Raw genomic sequence first — 20,523 nt, 5'->3', positions numbered from 1 at the left:
AAATCAATATAACAAGGCATCCAAATTTCTCTAGCAGTATAAAGACACGTTTTGCATATTTTCACACGGTTTGGGAAAGCGCTGTTTGGTGCAGATCTTTTCATTTTGAGGACGTTTTTTTTCTCCCAAGGTCTTTCTGTTGCAGACATAAACACACGCTGCTGAAATGGTAAAAATGGCCGATTTCAAATGTAACTCGAGAGAGAATGGCTGTTAGAAGAGACGGCACGGAAAGAGAAAAGTGATTTAAACAGGACAGCTCAACTAGGGTTAGAATAAAGCTCTTTAGTGGGGCATTCATGGACACTTTCACTGCTATTTTTAACAACTCACAAAACTCACTGCGGATTTAAAACGTCGCTTTATACCTCTCTATTTGATGGGCTTTTGCACACTTCCAGGGTAAAAGTACCCGGCTAATATCACTTGGCATGTCGCAACACCCGAGTTTTTAAAGTGATGTAAGAAATAAAACCTCTAAAATCTGTTCACAACTATTTCGCGTATTAATAGGGCACGCAACCTTCGTGTCATAGCCGTGGCGGACTCTAAACACGCAGACTGACGAGAGAAGAATATTTACAATGAAAGAAAACAAACCAAACAGCCACAAAAAATGCTCAGTTCCATAAATATTGATCTGAAGCGCTATTTGTGTTCTTCAGTTGTTGTCCTTTATAAATCATGCAAAACAGTTTTTTTTTACAAACCATTATCAATATACAGAATATACATTTTATTTCACACCACTGTTGTCGTTATTAAGAACTATGGAAACAGCGGCAATAAACTGTTCCGCAATCAAAGCTGTCCTTTTCTAGTTAGTTTGGCATTTTCTTCCTCAAAACCCACTAAACAGTCGCTCGTTCCCCCGGGGGGAACGGTCTGTGTTCATTTTGGTGTCTGAGAAGAATCGTCAGAGTAGGCTATATTGCACATTCTGTTCTTTTAAGGACCAGATCATGTGATTAAGAACAATAACAACAGTAAAGCGTACTGACGACGCGCTCTGCCAGTTCACTAAAGGCTGCTCGTAAAACACAAATATAAGTACCTTCGGACTTTTTAACACAAGGCAAACACGTCATTCAGCTAACTGTCCTTCGCTCCCTCACAAACATTTACGTTACACTGGTCATCGCGTTACAAATGCACGCTGTACAGCTGAGACGGGCTTCATCCATTTGGAACACGGAGTCCAGCTGAGCGGTTAACAGAGTTCATTGCACTGCAGACCGAAATGGGAGTGATCGTATTTTTTTCCTAATGCCAGAGCCACATGGTAGATGAAACCAGGCTGATACTATGCGTTTTCAACATTACAAAAAAGAAAAACCCTTCCAGGTACCTTTCAGAGATCTGGTCCATTGGGTATTGGTAGGAAAGGTCACAGTCACAACACCTGCTCATACAGTAAAAGGATAATGAATCAGCCAGTGAAGACACACCTTGATTTTGATGAAGCCCCAGGACCCTGCAAGGCCCTGACATTGCTTACACAGATATGTGTGCACAGTTTCTCAGCTTGGTTCTTTTTTTTTAATAATACAGTAACACACCTGGAAATGAGGAAGGATTTATGCGAACCCGTCACTACTGATTTCATATTGTTCCTATGTAACACAGTGGAGTGGTTAAGCTACCGTCCATAACCTGAATGCACGTCCAGTTCATTCAACAGTCACAGCAGGCACACAAAAGCCTTCCATGCATGGGTACAAAATATCTCTACTTTGTCTCCTTGGATACTAAACTGTCACACCTAGTGAGGACCATTAAAACATAGTAAAGGGGGGGGGGAAAGAGAGCCACACAAAAACCTCAGATAAATACAAACAAAAAACACCTTGTCAGTTTTTTTCCTAAACAAAAACAAACACAATAACAGAAATAATAAGAAAATATTGGTGTTCAATATAGCATGGCTTGAAAAGGACATAAAGGGTCGTCCAACAAATGGACACAAATAAGGAACCAACCAAGTTTACAGTGTATCCCTGTATAACCTGAAATTTGGACACAGACTTAAGATTCCACTAATCTAGGTCACAGGTGTCATTTCGGACCCCATGCCTGGATGACGGGCAAGGAAAGGGACAGGGATTCCATGACATCTCCTCTTACGTGTGTCCCTGCATGGAGAACCCCTTCGACGTTGCTGATTGGTTAAAAGGGATACGCAGCCAATCAGGTGACGATACATTGTTTGACCAGTCAGGAGAGGGCACGCGCTATGCGGCCGGTCACACTGCAAGGCACACTGAAAAGTGACCTCTTTTTCAACATGTCTCTTCTTTGCTAGATTTCATTTTGGTCTCGTGTGTAAGAAGCAGGTTCAAGTATTTCCCCATTTTAACAGAAGCTTGGTGTATCCAGGTGGGGGAAGAGGAGGAGGAGGAGGAAGAGGAGGAGGAGGAGGAGGAGGGGGAAGTGGGTGTGCCGTCCCGTCTGCCTACTTTCCCCCGTACATCCTCTCGATGTCGTCCTGATAGTGCGTTTTCAGCTCCTTCCTCTTCAGCTTGAAGGCGTCGGTGACCAGGCCCGTCTCCGGAGTCCAGGGCTCCGAGCTCAGACGAATCTTCCTGGGGATCTCGAACCGCTCCAGCTTGGCTGCGGAAGGACAACGGGTGAGTGATCGCATCACAGGCCAGGACAGGATACGCATCACGGCGAGAACAGGAAACGCATCACAGCCAGAGCTGTTTAATACATCACAGTCAGAAGTGGAAATGCATTACAGCAAGAACAGGTAATACGTTACAGTTAGAGGCAGAAACACATCACAGCCGGAACAGGAAATCGCAGCCATAAAATGAATCCAGTCATATCCAGGAAGAGATTAATATAAAAAAATAGCAGGACAGCGCCAGCTGGTGTCATGAGTGATTCTGAGTGGTAGAGCAGAAGTGTGATGTGGTTAGGCATCGACATTTGAGGACTGCATCTTAGGTGTGAGTACAGGCACTTCATCTCCACTGCTTCCAGGTGTGTATGTGGATCATTTGTAAACTGTCTGGAACACCATGTGGGGATAAGCAGGTACGACAGCAAAAGCTTAGCGGCCTTAAAGCTGATTAAAGTCTCCTCCGGGGCTGGTACCCTGTGAGAGGGCAGTCACTCACCTCCCACGGCAGCCTCGGTGATGATCCGCAGAACCTCCTTCTCCATGTCGGAGTTGTTACAGATCTCCTCCCAGGAGCCTCTCACGCCTCTCTGCTCGGCCAGGGCCAGCAGCTGCTTCTGATTGGGCACGATGAAGCTGATCACATAGGACTGATCACTGCAGACAGAGAGTGGGAGGAGCAAGAAACATGGGTTTAGTGGAATTCAAAACAGTGACATTTTATATATTTAACATATATATGTATACACCAGTCAAATGTCTGGACACACCTACAGTTTTTCTTTATTTATATATATTATAGAATAATAGAATAGAACAGAATAATAGTAAAGCCAAAACTATGAAATAACACAAATGACCAAAAAAGTGTTAACCACATCTTATATTTTAGTTTATTCAAAATAGCCAAAAAATATATATATATATTTTTAATTAAAGATTTTTTGGGAAAAAAATATGCATAGGCATCAACTTGAAACAAATTTCAAGCATTTAAGCATAGGTCTTTAGATCAAAATGTCTTTGAATGCATGCTTCCCTTTATCTTAATCAGGTGTGTCCAAACTTTTGACTGGTACTGTACACACACACACATACACACACACTTCCACTGAACCGCTGTAGAGAAAGACAAAAAATCAAAATCAGACACAACATCTGGCAAGTTCTGCAGGCCACTCTAAAAAAATCACCCCCTGCATTATGATGAAATCTCCATATTTCATAGCGCGATGACAGCATTGCTGCATACACGCTCTTACAGTAAAACTAGAGCCTGGAGACGAATCCACGCAGGTCCAACATCACCAGTGACGAAATGACTTTTTCCAAATAATGTTTTTCCTTTTTTTCCTGCCTGCTGTTCCTGGACTAGCCTGGTCATCTGTCTGAGTCAAACATCTGACACTAAGCAGAAGCTGTTGTCCAAGAGCGGAGTTCATCCTGTCTGGCATTTGTCCCAGACAGTAGCACAGAGGGAGAGGGTGCAAGACAGACTGCGGTATTCAGTGCAACCGCCATGGCACTTTGCACTATATTAAAAGCTCGGCGGAGAACTGCATGTTATCCACTTCTCACTATGATGACAAACACCTACTGCACGCTGAAGAGCAGGTGAATCACCCGCTGCTTTTAATTGGTCAGTCTTCGCGAATATATTATCTCCGTTTTAAGCACGGCGGTCACAGGTTGATGACGCAGCCTGAAAGACATGGCTGTCGAGTGAGGCCTGAGGGGGCGGTCTGCGGGTGGCGGGGTGACCCACCTGTTGGCGTAGGCGCAGATGTTGTCGATCAGGGGGCAGTTCTTCAGCACGGCCTCCACCTTGCCCAGAGACACGTACTCCCCAGCCTGCAGCTTCACCAGGTCCTTCTTCCGGTCTGTGGGGACAGGGCATGCCGTCAGTCTAAACCTCTGGGTCTACAGGCCACAGGCAGGATGGAGGGCACTACACTCCACACAAACCCAGCAAACCCAGAGTAATGACTGCAGGCACAGAGACCGTCACTGAAATAACCATAATGCTGGGTGGTAGTGTAGAACAGCGGGTAAGGAGCAGGGCTCATAACTGAAAGGCTGCTGGTTCGATTCCCCACTGGGTCACTGCCATTGTGCTCTTGGGCAAGGTACTTAACCCACAATTGCCTCAGTAAATATCCAGCTGTATAAACGGATAACATGTCAAGTCACTCTGGATGAGAGCATCTGCTAAATGACGACAATGTAACGTAATATAGAGACATGGTAATACGGAAGCAATGCAGCAATCCAAGACCTCAGACTTCCTCAACTGCACCTTCTGGATCTCAGTTTGACAGCGATCTCGGGGAGAAGCAAGCCCCTTCTCACCGATGATCTTCAGACAGCCGTCGGGGTGGAACTCTCCGATATCCCCCGTGCAGAACCAGCGCTGGCCCTTCTCGTCCACGTAGAAGTCCTCCCGGTTCTTGGTCTCGTTCTTGTAGTAGCCCATGGTCACGTTTGGGCCCCCGATCAGGATCTCCCCGCGGGGGTGGGGCTTGTCTGTGCTGTAGTAACCCCCTGGAGAGGAGGAAAAGGCACAGCGTTGAGGATTTGAAACCCCATAATAGTAGAGGTATCACTTACAGTGAGGGGGAGAAACTATACACAGATACAGTGTAATGTGTAATATACCTTCTTACTACCTGTGGAGCCTACTATACTGTACTTTTGCACCGGTCTGAACACACTCACCCTCCTCCCAGTCCTTCAGGGTGATTTCGGAGCACACCAGGGGTGCCCCCACCCGTCCCGTGCTGTAGTCCCACACTGAAACACACCAGACAACACTCTCGTCATCTCCTAACTCTGGGTGATTGGAGCACCTCTCCACAGACAGATAGACAGCTGTAAAGCATGTCTCTCTCTGGAGCAGCAGTGAAGTATAGTGGTGAGGAGCAGGGAGCTCGTAACCAAAAACTTGCTGGTTTGATTCCCCACTGCTGCTATACCCTCGAGCAAGGTACCTAACCCAGAATTGCCTTAGTAAATATCCAGCTGTATAAATGGATAACATGTAAAAAAAAAATCGTAAGTTGCTCTGGATAAGAGCTTCTGCTAAATGACAATAATGTAATGTAATGCATGTTCCTGAGCCAGCGAGCGGCTGGTTATTCACTCACTCTCGCTGATGGTGCCCGCCCCGCAGGTCTCGGTCAGGCCGTAGCCCTGCCCCACCGGGCAGCAGAAGCAGATGTTCATGAAGCGCTGCGTGGCGGCTGACAGTGGCGCCCCGCCCGACAGCAGCACCCGGGTCCTTCCTCCCAGCAGGGAGCGCACCTTCCGGAACACCAGGCTAGCGGGAATGGGCAGAACAGCAGACAAATGAGTGCACATGCAAAAAACACACACACACACACACACACACACACACAGACAGATTCCCGTGAACAGTAACACACACACCCAGAAGCACAGACAAAGAAAGATAAATTAGTCCATGTTATGGTGGACAAAATTATCTTTTGATATTGCTGTATTCAACTCGACACTGAGGACTTTACTTGCTTTACAATGCAAGGTTTGGGCCTGAAACAGATTACACCCTGTAGAATTGTGAATGTCTGTCTCTCTGCCTGTATGCGCATACTTCCGTTTGTGCGTGTAAGCGTATGTCTGTGTTTGTGTGTATGCGTGCAGTGGCTGCATGTGTTAGTGAGTGCGTCCTCCCGCGCCCCCTGGCGGTACCTGTCGCACAGCGGCGTGCTGTAGCCCTTGGAGATCTGCTCCATCTTGTAGTTGTAGGCCAGGACGAAGAGGGTCCGCTGCAGCCGGCTCATCTCTTCCACCTTGGTCATCACGTTCTTGTAGATGCGGTCCATGATCTCCTGCAGGATGGGGGAGAGAGGAGACAACGGTTCCACTCTGAACTGCAACCTTTATTTTACCAGGTACGGTCAGCTGAGAGCCAGTTCTCATTTACAATGATGACCTGGCCAACAGACTTTCGTTCCAGATAAAACACCTCCAAAAACATACCATAAAACTACATTAAGGCACGACATACTACACACAATAAAACACAAAATAACACAGATCGAGAGCACTCAAAGAGTAGACAGCATGTTAAACACACAGCCTCCTCATCCATTCCAGCACTAAGATCCAGTCCATTCATATAGGTATTCTACATTTATATAATCAGGTAGCTTCACTCAAACAGGCTGCATTATTTCTCTAATGGAAATTTTCTCTAATGGAAATCTGCGGACACAAAATGCATCTGCAGATGATTAGGTCACAAATAAATGTACATAAATAGGTACGAATAACAGCTGCACTAGTAAGGTACTCTTTGGAGTGCAGGCTCAGCACAAGTGTATCAGAGGACTGCCCTGGTCTCGCTTCAGAGCTCCTACATAACTGCATAACTGCAAAGGGTGTCACGGTGAGACAAGCCTGGTGTGCAGATGGCAGTTCCAAACAGGGTTGGATAAAAGGGAAAAAATGCATAAAAATAAAGAACAGCTGGACTGAGATAAAGATAGGATGCCATAGGGAAATAAATGTAACTCTATTTGGGCATGGAAAAAATTCTCTCTCTCACACACACACACACACACACACACACACACACACACACACACAGCTATTCCTACTTGGGATGTGCTGTTAGGTCTTTGTGCTTAGAGTTTACTGCCAGGGTTACTGACTGCAGCCAAATTCGCGTGAAAACAAAAATCACAAACAAGAGAGGAAAAGGCGGAGTGTCTGCTGTCCACTGCTGGCTCTGAGGGGCTAGTGAGACACCAGAGGAGCATAGCGAGTCTTTTGGCAAGAGGAAGCCCCCTGCGGACATGTCCTGTAAACAAGTTCGTGCCGAGGGGCAGGCCAAATGACAGGAGGCTCCGGAGAGGAGCTTATCATGGGAAACAGAGGGCTCCTCTTCCACCCACGGAGAGTCACCAGGAGTAGAGGCCGCACGTCTGAGCCCAGACTTATCAGAAATGACTACACCCAAGAGAGCCAAGGCTTTGCATTTTACGTTTGTGTTTATAGTCTCTAAAAGTGTAATGCAATCAGTAAATAATAGTTAGGAGCTGAAGTCCTCTTTCGTCACATTGAAATGATTCCGTGTGGGAAGTGGGTTTGTCTCAAAGCTGGTACTAATTGGTATCAGAAGACCACAATATCGAATGCCATCCGATTGCGTTCTTGAACGGAGACCACCGCTTTAGAGCTGAAGAGCAGAGTGCATTGTGGGTTCAGTTTCACATCGTCCGCTCCCTGCCTGTGTGATTCACAGCTGTGTGTGTTCCCCATCTCGGCTGCCTTACCGGTACTGCGGCCATCAGCGTGGGCTTCAGCACCGTGGTGTCTCCTTTACTGCCCTTCTTGATTTTCGTGGACTGTACAGAAACAAAAAGTGAAACACATCAACTGTCAATTCCAGCCGTGCAGACCATGTCTGTCGACCTATCTGAGGCAGGTTATCACGCAAAGAGATTTGCAAGAAAATAGGAGAACACAAGAATAAAAAACTTCCGGCTCATATGAGAGTTGTTAAAACTGCAACAGAAACTTTAATTTAAAACTCGGTAAACTTCACTGGTGACAGATTCCATCAGAAATCATCCAGTAATAGACTGGCAGCGTCGAATAGTGGTAAGGTAGCAGGGCTCGTAACTGAAAGGTTGCTGGTTCGATTTCCCACTGGGACACTGCTGCTGTACCCTTGGGCATGGTACTTAACCCACGATTTCCTCAGTAACTATCCAGCTATATAAATGGACGACATGTGAAATCATAACTTGCGCAAGGCGCTCTGGATAAGAGCAGCTGCTAAATGACTGTAGTATAATGTTTATTTGCTCAACAGGCACAGCAAACAAGGATGTGGGAAAGGGCAGGGATAAGCGTGAGCCAGGCACAGGCTTCAGGGCACGGCTGCAAAGCGTCTGCCACAGCTGAGGTAGGGAAGGCCGGAGAGGCGCCCTCACCTGGTCGGCCAGCGTCTGCGGGGAGGAGTAGCCGATGCGGCAGCCGTGGGACACGCACACCAGCTCGGCGCTCAGCTCCAGCACGTGTGCCAGCGGCAGGTAGCCTATGTAGGTGTCCGTCTCGCTGTCACAGCAGAGCAGAGAGCGTAGCACGTCACTCCACTGACACAAACAGCCCACAGCAACAGCACTCCTGAGACACCTTAGAGCTGAGTTTTTAAAACTGATGTATAAACTATGGCTATAACCTACGTCTATATCTATACATGTCTATCTATGTCTATCTATCTATGTCTATGTATAAACTACCTCTCTGATTCCCCTAACATAAGTGGGCCATTTACTTATTAAGGTGCAATATGATCAGTTTTCCACAGACCAAAGGCTTATATGAAGCTGTGGGTAATAAACAGGTCCATCTCTTCTGAAAGTCTTTACCATGAGGCACGTCAGCTCCAGCACACAATGACAAACAGAGACTGACAGGGAGACAGAGACAGACAAGGCGTCGTACTCGAGGTTGGGGATCCTCTCCGCCATTCCCGTGATGCCGGCGATGAGGTTGCTATGGGAGATCATCACGCCCTTGGGGATGCCCGTGGAGCCGCTGGTGTACATGATGACGGCGATGTCCGAGGGGGCAGGCTGAATGCGGGGCCTGGACACTGCGGGGCAGAATCGGGACATCTGTCATTCATCAGAACCGCAAAGAGGACAGCGGAGACGCCTACGAACACGCTCCATCTCCTTCCCCGGCTGTCAGAATCAGACGCTCTCTCACTCACTAACAAACTACCACATGTACAGGATGGAGTTCTGCACACAGACACACACATGCACACAAACACACAGTAAGTACAGGCTGCACTCCTTACTGTTCTCATCCTTGGCTCCCAGCTGGTGTATACAGACACACACACACACACACACACACACACACACAGACTACAGGGCGTGCCCCTTACTGTTCTCGGCCTTGGCTCCCAGCTCCTGCACAGACGCCATGTTGTGTACCATGATGCCCCTGGGGCAGCCAGGCCATGTGGTGACCTTAGTGTCCACAACTATGATGTGCTGAAGTCTGGGCACCTCCACCAAGATCGCCTGGGAAACCACACAGAGGAGGAGAGGAAGAGAGACAATATATTCAATAATACTCCTGCTGTTGGTAATACTACTGCAGCAAATATTATTATTCCTGTTTTTCATCATTATTATTACTGTATTGATTAAATCCTTATTTTCAGCCTCTGATGACTGCTAGTTATTAATTGTTAATATTTGGAAATACATGCTAAGAGCGCTTGGAATTGAAACTGACACAGAGGAAGCTCACCTAGCCTGCAAAGATATGCACAAATGGACAATTTATAGACTATGAGGTGACTAGACCATGACTATACACCCTGACTGGTAAACAGCATTTTACCATTCACCTCTGTTCTACCACATCAATTCATATAATTCTAACCCATAACATACAAACAAAATAAATGATCTCCACATACAGTTCAGCTACAAAACCAACTTACTCCCATGTATGTATTCTCTATAAATCATTAGAAACACTTGCAAAGATTGGTCTGCCAATAAAAATAAGTGCTTTTGTTCAGATTTATCCTTTAACAAGAACAATACAGCCATACATAATGTTAGAATACAGCGCAGTTATAAAAGCTTCATAAAGTACACAAACATAATGTTGATGTTTTGTCTAGTAGTAAATATTTTTTGCGATTGTCTGCAAATGGAAATATGCTATTAGAGGAAATTTTACACAAGGCTACAGTGCGCTCTGTTGAACTGGTCATCTACAACACTGCAACAGTACATAGGAAAATGAAAAAAGAATTTTCTCAGTCTGGCAAAATTTCCCTCATTCTGAATAACATGCTTGTTAACATTTAGTACATAACATTCATTTTATTACATTACATTACAGTAGTAATGTTAGACCAAACACCAGCAATGCATTTTCAATTACATAATGCAGTCATTAATGTTTTATTAAGCATTTGTAGCTATACTGTATTCCACAGTGTAACTGAGGATATTTGAAAAAGTGACACTGTATTTCAGTGCAGTAGCATATGGCTCAGCATGGCTCGGCATAGCCCACCTGGAGCCGCGTCTGCAGCAGGTCTTTACTGGTGATGATGTGGGTGACCTCCGTCTCGTTCAGGCCGTGGGCAATGGCCGGGCCTCCCAGCGTGGAGTACAGGGTGACGACTGTGACATGATGAAACAACCCAGACTGAACAGGAGCACACAGTGTGTGTGTATGTGTTGTCCTGTGAGTGTGTGTCAGTGACATAATGCATGTACACATCACTTTAAACTAGTATCCAGAGTAAACATTCTTATCTAATCTGACAGACATTCCCGGACTGAGCATTCTCATCTAACGTCATCACTGCACAGACTAAACATTCTCATCTAATCTCAGCACTGCATGTGTGCCATGCTATCCCAGGGCTTTCCCTCTCTGGGCAGAAAGACTTTTCTCCTGTGTTCTCACTCCAGAGTGGCCAAATGAGGCATCACGGTCACACAGGGACAGGGGGTGTGGCCTGCAGCGATTCCCTGTGATTCTGCTTCGCTGCATGTACGTGCAATGTAACACGTACGAGTGGTAATACCACAGTACTGGGTGATAAGCACAGTCACTGGCCCTCCTTTACCAGCAGCACCTTCTTACATTACATTACATCACGTTATTGTCATTTACTGTCAATACAGTAGGTTACCATTTTATCCATTTTATCCATTTATGCATCTGGATTGTAACCAGCAACCTTCTGGTTACAAGCCCTGTTCCTTACCACTACACCACACTGCTGCCCTGTTTATATGTGAATTACATATCAATGTACCCAAGCTGCATGCACGGACATGTGACTGACTGTAGACAGCAGTGTGGCATAGTGGTAAGAGAAAAGCGAAAAAGCCTTAAACAAAATTATCTCTCCTGCAGAGGATGATGGGATACCTTCAGCTCGTCAAGGAGGCCTAGAATTTCAGAATGAATTAGAGCAGGAGCCCTACTGTCTGACTTCACAGCCATATGGCAAAAATTCTCACAGCCCCCCCCTCCCCTCCCCCACATTCTCCACGGCTGGGGAATTTAACCAGAACCAGCTCTGACGCTACTGTCTGACACGACTTCCACAGCCAAATCCGGGGGCCTTTCCTGGGAAGCCTGACTGAGGACAGTGACGCCGCAGTGCTCCCCCTCTCCCAAACCTTCCAGGTCACAGAGCCGTGACCTTTACACAACCCCCACCATGCCGGGAATGGCTAAACACCCGTCCCTTGCTAACACCGCTAAAGAAAGAAATGTAAAATGCCACTGCCACTGTACAGAAGATTTTCCCTTGGGAAAGAAAGTGTGGTATTCATAGGCTCTCCTGCTGCTGCCTCTGTACCCTGTTGCCTCACAGTGAGGAGGTAGAGGAGGAGCTCTGGGAAGAGGAGCTGAACAGCTCAGGTTGTGTCTCTGTTGTACAAATCATAGTATAAATAACTGGGGCGGCAGTGGTGCTATAAGAAACGTTGCTGGTTTGTTTCCCTGCTGGGGCACTTCCCTTGGGGGAAGTACTTAACCCAAATTGCCTCAGTAAATATCCAGCAATACAAATGGATAACATGTAAAAATTGTAACCTATGTAAGTCTCTCTGGATAAGACCGTCTGCTAAATGCCAATAATGTAATGTGATGTATAGTGGAATCAGTGTGCCCTGAGTGGACAGTTTCTCCTCCATGAGCCAAATCACATCAGTGATTTGCAAAGCCAGTAGGCATACAACCAACCACAGCTACAAACACACGGCAGAGAGTGCCGACATAGCAGGGAGGGTGTGTGCGATTGTATCTATGCATGTGAGTGCAAGAATACGGTACGTGAATGCGTGTGTTTGTAAATATGCATATGTACAGGCATGTGTGTATGTGCCTATGTGTGTTTGTGAGTATGTACAATGAGCTTGTGGGAGAGAATATCAATATGTGTGTGTGGACACAGCAGGATATTAGTATTGAGAGTATTTTAGTGTGTGTGTGTTACAGCATGTGTGCCTGTGTAAATACAGTGAATATATTAAGTGGGTATAGCACAGTAGTGTGTGTATTAACATTTTGTTGTGAGTGTATAAAGATGACTCACGTGGGAAGTTGTTCATGAAGCAGGCTTGTGCGGAGATGATCCATTCCGCACGCGTCTCGCAGAAGATGGCGATGTTGTACTGGGGCTTTTGTCCCAGGGCTGCTAGCCCACTGCCAAACCGCACTGCGGCCTGGTACGCCTCCTCATATGACAGCCAGCGGTAATCCCCCAGGATCACCTGCAGAGGGAGACAGAGAGCAGGGAGTCAATCACCTGGTGAGGGAGCTGTGGGGAAATCTTCAGTTACAGAGAGAGAGGAGAATACAGTTGATATTTATGTTATTGCAAAACCTTTAGCATTACTGTGGATTTGCGTATGTCACATCAAGAAAGCATTTGCAATCTGAAAACTGGACTGACAGAGACAAAGAGCAGTCTGCAGGGTCCCCTTCCAGACTGCCATCATTTTCCAGAATGTTTGCTGTGAATGCTGACTAATTTCACTTCCTCCGTTCCCTGTACTTCTCCCTCACTTTCTCCTCACAGTTTGGAACCAGGACCTGTGTGTCAGTGCCCTCTAGCTGTCTTTCAGGGTTCCTGCAGCCAAGCTCAGACAGTTTAAGATGCTTCAGTTACAAATCAAGGCAACACTTTTATGTTTCTCTATCATAGGAACATTTATGTACCCTGTTATACAAGCAGGGTCCTGCCTGTCAATTTCAGTGAAACAAATCACATCATCTGTTACCTGTGTAACACCTTGTTCTGATATCAATAATAACCTGCCCCAGTCCTCAGTAACAAACACTTTCATCTTCCCTTTACTCTCAGCGCTAAACACACCCTCTCTCCCCTTTCTTAACAGTATTACCACCAGTTCCTACTGTCCGAAGCCCAGCTCCAATCCAACCTCCTTAAAAATATTTCTCCTAGACCCCCTTCCCCCTCAGTGCTAAACACACCTCCAGTCTTCTTCTTCTTAAAAATATCCCTCCCAGCCCCCCTTTCCTGTCAGTGTTAAACAGGCCCTCGTGCCCACCTTCTTAAACACCTTCCCATTGGGCTGCGGCTCGTCCTCTTCGCTGAGGACCTCTCTTGTCCCCAGGCAGTCCCGGCGGGGGAACCGCCGCGCGGCGTACTGGAACACCTTGTCCAGCGTGTCGCAGGCCGGTTGGAGCGTGGACGCCAGCCGCTCGGCGCTGTTGACGGCGCGGTACGGCCCCGCCGGCTGGCCGCTCACCGGCCGGGCCTTGACCCGCTTGGCCCGCTGCAGCCTGGCGCTGGCGCCCGACAGCAGGAACCAGGGCAGGAAGGTGAGCAGGGAGTAGAGCCAGACGACGGAGCGGAGGACCTGCAGCAGCAGGGGGTTGATGTCCTCCTTCAGCCTCATCCTAAGGGCGGGGCGGGGCGGGGCGGGGCAGGGGAGAGACGACTGCGACCACTCTTTCCTTCCGCTAGTGTCTGTCTCTGTTCTCTGTCTGTTTCTTTATTCTCACAGTCAGAGCAGAGGGGGAAATGTCTGCCTTCTAGCTCCCTGCCTTGTTCCTCTCCCAGAATCCTCAGTCCCACTCTAGTTCAGTCAATCTGTCTGTTTCATGCAGACTCCATTGGGCCCACAGTAATTTGGTGCTCCTACAAGGGAAAGACAGAACATCAGACATGGTTTTACAGAGAAGAACATACATACATACAGACTGACAAACAGACAGACAGACAGACAGACAGACAGAATCAGTGTTAACTCACACGAAACAGACAACATCCTCTAAGCACAGACAGCGGAGCTGATACATACTGTTCTTTTAGAAACTTGCTGATGATAGTGATCTTCACATTCTGAAGGAGAGGTTTTGGTGAACAAAACCTATTACCACAATATTACTTGTAATACCACAAGATCCAGTACAAATCTTCTCTTGGCAGCTCCTCGGCAGTTGGACACCAGCCATATTAGCATAGAAATGCCAAGCGAAGCAACAAAAATCTGGCCTGCCCGGCAGCAACAGCAGCAGCAGGGGTGGTGTGGAAGACACCTTAATTAAGATGGGATCCGGGTTTAATTTTTAATCGCACCATAAAGCATTCCTCAGCGTGGAATGACTGTGGTCATGGTGACCGCATCTCGGTCTCAGCTCTGCGGTCTCCAATATGGATGGCTGCTATTGGTTGAGGTCACCACGTCCAGGAACCACAAGCAGTAGGGTCAGTGGGTGACGGCCACGCCCACGCTCCCTGTGCAGTAACGCAGCTGGGTGGGAGGAGCAGAGCTGTCCGTAGTGCTGATCGTCACCCCGTCCACACCCCCGCTCACCGCTGCAGTGCGGTGCCAACGGCACAGTCACTGTACAAGGTCACTGCGCTTTCACGTGTGGGGGTTTCTTAATTCTTTCCCTCCTCAGAAACCTGTTTAGAATGGCCAATTGAATATTAGGCTCATTCCACCAGGATAACATCTGCAGGAGTGCTGAAGCTAGGCAAATTCAATCCCCTGATACACTCACAGTCCACCAATGGATATTACTGATTGTGTATATCCTTGCATTTTTTGCATTCTTTTGTTGGGAATGTAGCTTCTGTTGACTTCTTCTGCCAAACCTGAATTCCAGTTCATTTTATTTGAATCGGTAGCAACGAAAATCATAATTATTTAGAGTGTAGCTGGACGAATGAAAGTGTATTTTAATCCGCTGACGGAATCAAGGCTTTAATGCTCAGTGAATGACGTTTCCCCGACCACACGGGCATGCGCTCTGCCCAGGCGCCTCCAGCCCGGGCAGATGCCCGTTCCACAGGCTGTGAGGCTGCTGATAGGATACCGCTGCTGCTGCTGCCGCACCTGCGTCCTAGAGCCATGCGTGAAGACATCGCTCCCGGCGCAACCTCTCCTGTGCACTCTGCACGCCCTTCTCAAGAGTCAGCGTCAATGGCGATTTACACACGAAGGACAGACACACACACACGCACCACCTGCTCGCAAAGGAGACACAGAAACACGCACGTCCATGCACATGCATGCAACTGATCACAAACGTGTTGTATACGTAAATGCGCCCAAGTCACATACATGGACATGTGACTGAATGGGGCTGCAGTGTAGCACAGTGGTAAAAAGCAGGACTCATAACTGAAAGGTTGCTGGTTCAATTTCCTACTGGGGCATTTCTGCTGTATCGTCGGGCAAGGCCTCAGGTGCCTCAGTAAATATGCAGCTGTAAAAAGGAATAACATGTAAAAACTGTAATCTATGTAAGCTGCTCTGGATAAGAGCATCTGCTAATTGCCTATTACATAATGTACAGTAGAATAAAAATTTTACAAATACAAAGAGTGCACACACACATTCTGATACTCCAAACAGCACAACCCAAACACACACATACACACGTTAAGTGCCAATACACAATATGGCAAGACAAATGCACACAACAATAAAGTTACACCCCACACCCACTTAAGTAGACCACAAGGAATGAAATCCTTCACTTACATCATATCTGAACCACAGAGACCCCAGTCAACCGTTTCTCATTCATGGAAAAGGAATTTAATTGCAAACTCAACTTTAAAGGACAAAACTATCAACTTGCAAGAAATAACACCAGGCAGAACCAGCTGCTGCACCTGAGTCTCACGCGGGTGCCGGCGTGCGTGACTGCACCAGCCCGGCCGCACCGGTAGGAGTCGGGTTACTGAAAACAGTCCACCCCACTGATTCCTGCCTCACAATGGAGGCATGTCAGATTACAGCTAGATCTGCTCCGATACGCTTCTTCTCACTCACGGCTATTTCTGGAGACCCCGTCTTGGCTGAAGGTCGACACGCACAGAGGTTGATCCGGAGGGCCGGGGAGTTCGAGTTTCAGACCGCACCGTGTGAAGATGAAACAGTGGCACCTGCAGACTCGTTCTCACATTAACAGCTGACAATGGCTAGGCCTTTTTCAGGCTTGCCGCCAGCCGACACCTTTTCTTCACGCCGTTTGACTGCAAGAAGCAGAAATGTAATTGTCTGCTGATGAATCACCCACTTACTGACTGACTGAATATCTCCTGCAGTAACAGCATTTCACCACTAGAGGCAGTAGAATAGGCTGCCACAGCGTTGCTAATGTTACATTCACATTTACATTTATTCATCTGGCAGACACTTATATCCAAAGCAACTTAGCAAGTGAGGCAGAGTACAACACAAGCAAAAAGCCATATAATGTTAACAGTGCCTGTTTTGTCTGTGCATTTTTTTTCTTTCTGAATATTTACACTCAATGATCCTGAGTGATAAATTCCTCAGCTCCGTTTGAGGCTGAAGCAGCACCGCCGCAGTGAAGTTCACAGGCGTGTGTCAGAGCCCTCTCTCCTGCGGAATGCCTCCGTCACCGGCAGGGAGCATGTGAGAGGGGTGCGCTGCTGACCCCGCCGGGCCCCGCTGTAAGTGGCAGGGAGGAGCGAGAGGAAGAGCTGCTGACCAAACTCGCTGCTATCAAACGGGGACAGGACATTTGAACCCCAACCAACTCACCCACCTCATGCCAGCCTCTGTATGTCTGTATTGCTTGTCCACAGTGCAACAGCTGCATAACTAATAGGTGCATATAGTCATGGCCTGCACTGAGGTAGACTTTATCTCATGCTCATTGTGCAATAGCTGTATATAACACAGTGCAATAGTTGTATATAACTAATAGCTGTACAGATCCACAGCCTGCACTCATGTACACTTTAACTCATATTCACTGTGCAATAGCTGCTCATATGTACCTCATTCATTCCATCCTTATTCCATGTATGGGGTCTACACTACTGTTGTTTGGCATTTGTTGCTGATGTTGTATGAAAGACACACAAATTCCTTGTAAGTGTAGAAGCATGCTTGGCTAATAATGTCTGATTCTGATTCTCTATCACTCCATCAATAAATGATGTGTGATCAACAGCAGGGCTCCAAGGATTCTGTTATGCTCTACAGGCTGATGGGGCTGCAAAGAGCACATGATTCTGGTGTCCTGCATTATAATAGACATTTCCAATCCAAATAAAATGAGTCAGCAGACATTTTCTTCATCCATCAGGGCTGGGGTGTCCATTCCAAATGGAAGGAACTGATTTCCCCAAAGGGAGCAGTCCGTCACCTCCCGCTCTGGAGCCGGAGTCAGATAACATCATGTGCTTGCATTAAAAAGGGACCTGCTGCAACTGTCGTTAGCAGGTGCAAGACGATGCGTGCGGATGGATGAAACGGTCCCCGGCTCTGTCGGGTGACACGCGCTTCAAACACGTCACCCAGAGCCAGCAGTGCAGGGCAAAGGCGCAGCGATGACTTGCAATGACCAAATGAGTAATGAGTAAAAATATAAGTGAGACTACTGAGGAAATCCAGGGAATGGATCCGGTGTAGACCATCTCCGGTCAACACTATGTAGGGGATATGGACATATAAGTTGCAACCAAAACCAAATTTAGTACAATGCTTAATTGTAACAAACATCTCGTAAATGTATATAGCCCTGGCCACCTGGTAAGGAGAGGATTATGCTCTGCACGACTCCTCACCCTTATCAGGCCATAAAACAACACTGTGCCCTTTTGTAAATGGACTTTGTGACTCTGTTCTTGATTTAAAACAATTTAAGACAAACACAAACATCCTGGTGCAGCCCTGCATGTGTGGTAGGCAACCCCTCTGAGGTGCCTCGTGCTCCAAAGGACAGCTCCAACAGGGGTCAGCCGGAGTCTGCTGGAGATTCTCTGGTCTTTGTCACACAGCATGTACATGGGCTCTCTTTGTCCACTTAGATCGTGCGGCAGTTGGGATGCATGAGTCTTCTACCTGTGAACAAACTTTACGTAACTGTGGCAAGAACAATGTTCCCTGGTTCCTCATAGCTTACCTGATGGCCTTACACCTCACCTACACTGCTAAAGGACTACTCCACCTAATTTTTTACTCAGCTAGCTCTGGGAGGAGAAGACTCCTCAACCACCGATGCATCCTGAAATGACCACCGATGTATCCTGAAGTCCCCCCATTCTTGTTCTTCAATTACCTTTTCCATCATTTATTCATTACTTCATTTCTTGTTCATCATTGTCTGTTTGACTAGCTATTCTAGTTTATTTCATTTTATCAGTGTTTGTCTGCGCTGTGTTGATAAACTTGTCTTATTAATTACATCATCACCTCCGTCTGCATTTTGTATCAACAAACCAGGCTCTAACAGGCTTAAAAGAAATCATTTTATTAATTTTTATATTCATTGAGAAATGTTAACTATCGTCGCCAAATGACCAGTGCCTCTGTGGGGACAGCAATATTCCCTACATAACTGGTGCCCCGTATGAGGAAGTCTAACACCCCTGCAACTACAACTACTGCACTCCCTCTCTCCACGTTTCCGCACACAAACACCGTCACATACTCACTCACACCACTCAAACATACGCACATATTTACACACACACCCATTCTTGCCGAGTTGATTTGATCGATTTGCTGAGTTGAGGAGCTGCAGCTGAGCTAATGGAGATAAGCCAGAGCACCTCTGAAGAGATTCCTTCACACAACCAAGCACTTTATCTGTACTTAGCAGAGGACCCTGACTGTGCCAGGGCCGCTTAACCAGCTTACAGTTTTAGCCCGACAATGCTTTCTGAGAACTGTGCAACATTAGAGCTGCACACCTTCATTAGAACTGCACAACACTATAGTAAGCTCTGCATGATCACTCATAACCTCGTCACCCACACTGCAAGCCAAAGGGTGTGCTATATGACCAGCCGCATCAATTATAACTGTCCGTTTCCATTTCCGCCCTCCCGGCAGCCATTAATAAACCCTACAGCTGTGTCAGCCGCCAGCTCCGGCGGCCATGTTGGACGAGGCAGGGGTGGAGATGGCAGCTTGCCAGTCCCTTTTCCAGCTCCTTCCCTTTCCCCCACAAGCTGCTCAGCCATGCTTGAAGGCATCATGCTGCCACCGATCCTCTGATGTGAGTGTGGACCGGCTGAGGTGGGCTCCGTGAATGAGGCGATTCAGGGATTGCTGGCTCCTCTGCTGCATGACCTGTGTGGCGTGCTGCCGCGGTGGGAGAGGTGACTGCGCCGACCGGCCTGCAGCTTCTCCCTTTCCCTCTGGCCACAGATCCTCAGCTCAGGTGCTCGATGCGGTCGCCGAGGCCCTCGTGCAGGCCGACCCCTGCGGCCATTATCGGTGCTGGGGCGGGGAGGTCGGCCAGCCAGGGTTTCCTCCTCTCACTGCCCTCAGGCACCCTGCAATTCGTCAGGCACCTGCGAGCCGCTCAGATGGCGTCAGCTGAGTGGCGCCTATCCTCCAACTGCTGCCTATTTCACGGCGATGCCCCGCGTGACCCGCGGCGTGAAAAACAGCTGCTGCAGGCACGCGAGAGTATCGGAGGATTGCAACTGTCTCGCTTCAGCGCTCCTGCAGAGGATGTCGCGGTGACACAAACCTAATAACCGACCGCTAGCTACAAACCACAGGGTTGCATAAAGGAGGACAACGCATTTAAAGAGACAGAATTGTATCAGGACCAGCAAAAGGGAAGCCAAAGCCCCCAGATCGTGTAACTGCACGCTGCCAAAGGGATGTGTAGGGCTATTTTATCACCCAAGGACCCTGAGAAAGGACCCTGCCACAGCAAGAAAACCAGACCATCCTCAAGGGAAACAAGGCCTCCATTCCTTTCCCAGTGTCCTGTTGTTCCACGCTGCATTTTTGCCCTGTCATCACCTTTGCTCCCTCTAACCCCCCCATTGGAATGACATGGCCAGCCCTCCGCCTGTCTCCCCCAGTGTTACTCACTCAGCCTCCACCCCACAC

At 47.6% G+C, this 20,523-nt stretch overlaps 2 protein-coding genes across 3 annotated transcripts in view; one reads left to right on the top strand and one right to left on the bottom strand.

Annotated features, from left to right (window-relative positions):
- Window positions 1–1,870: 1,870 nt before the first annotated feature.
- The window catches only part of LOC118795559 (long-chain-fatty-acid--CoA ligase 3-like), a 21,458-nt gene continuing 2,805 nt past the window's right edge, over window positions 1,871–20,523 (bottom strand). The window contains exons 1-14 of one of the 2 annotated variants that reach the window (XM_036554131.1): window positions 13,726–14,076; window positions 12,747–12,924; window positions 10,703–10,812; window positions 9,549–9,687; window positions 9,098–9,248; window positions 8,584–8,707; window positions 7,921–7,992; window positions 6,332–6,471; window positions 5,767–5,939; window positions 5,339–5,413; window positions 4,973–5,164; window positions 4,389–4,503; window positions 3,123–3,280; window positions 1,871–2,610 (exon numbers count right to left, since the gene is read on the bottom strand). In XM_036554131.1, coding sequence (XP_036410024.1) covers window positions 2,453–2,610; window positions 3,123–3,280; window positions 4,389–4,503; window positions 4,973–5,164; window positions 5,339–5,413; window positions 5,767–5,939; window positions 6,332–6,471; window positions 7,921–7,992; window positions 8,584–8,707; window positions 9,098–9,248; window positions 9,549–9,687; window positions 10,703–10,812; window positions 12,747–12,924; window positions 13,726–14,076 — 2,136 coding nt within the window. In that variant the 3' untranslated portion in view covers window positions 1,871–2,452. Of the gene's footprint in view, window positions 2,611–3,122; window positions 3,281–4,388; window positions 4,504–4,972; window positions 5,165–5,338; window positions 5,414–5,766; window positions 5,940–6,331; window positions 6,472–7,920; window positions 7,993–8,583; window positions 8,708–9,097; window positions 9,249–9,548; window positions 9,688–10,702; window positions 10,813–12,746; window positions 12,925–13,725; window positions 14,319–20,523 lie in introns of those variants that run through there. The other variant, XM_036554130.1, reaches the window with a different exon arrangement.
- LOC118796095 (E3 ubiquitin-protein ligase RNF152-like) overlaps window positions 19,845–20,523 on the top strand; it is a 17,466-nt gene continuing 16,787 nt past the window's right edge. Inside the window, exon 1 of the mRNA XM_036554926.1 lies at window positions 19,845–20,088. Coding sequence (XP_036410819.1) covers window positions 19,845–20,088 — 244 coding nt within the window. The remainder of the gene's footprint in view (window positions 20,089–20,523) is intronic.

The sequence above is a fragment of the Megalops cyprinoides genome, chromosome 20, assembly GCF_013368585.1.
Source record: "Megalops cyprinoides isolate fMegCyp1 chromosome 20, fMegCyp1.pri, whole genome shotgun sequence".
NCBI lineage: Eukaryota > Metazoa > Chordata > Actinopteri > Elopiformes > Megalopidae > Megalops > Megalops cyprinoides.
This window is presented reverse-complemented; position numbering and strand designations above follow the sequence as displayed.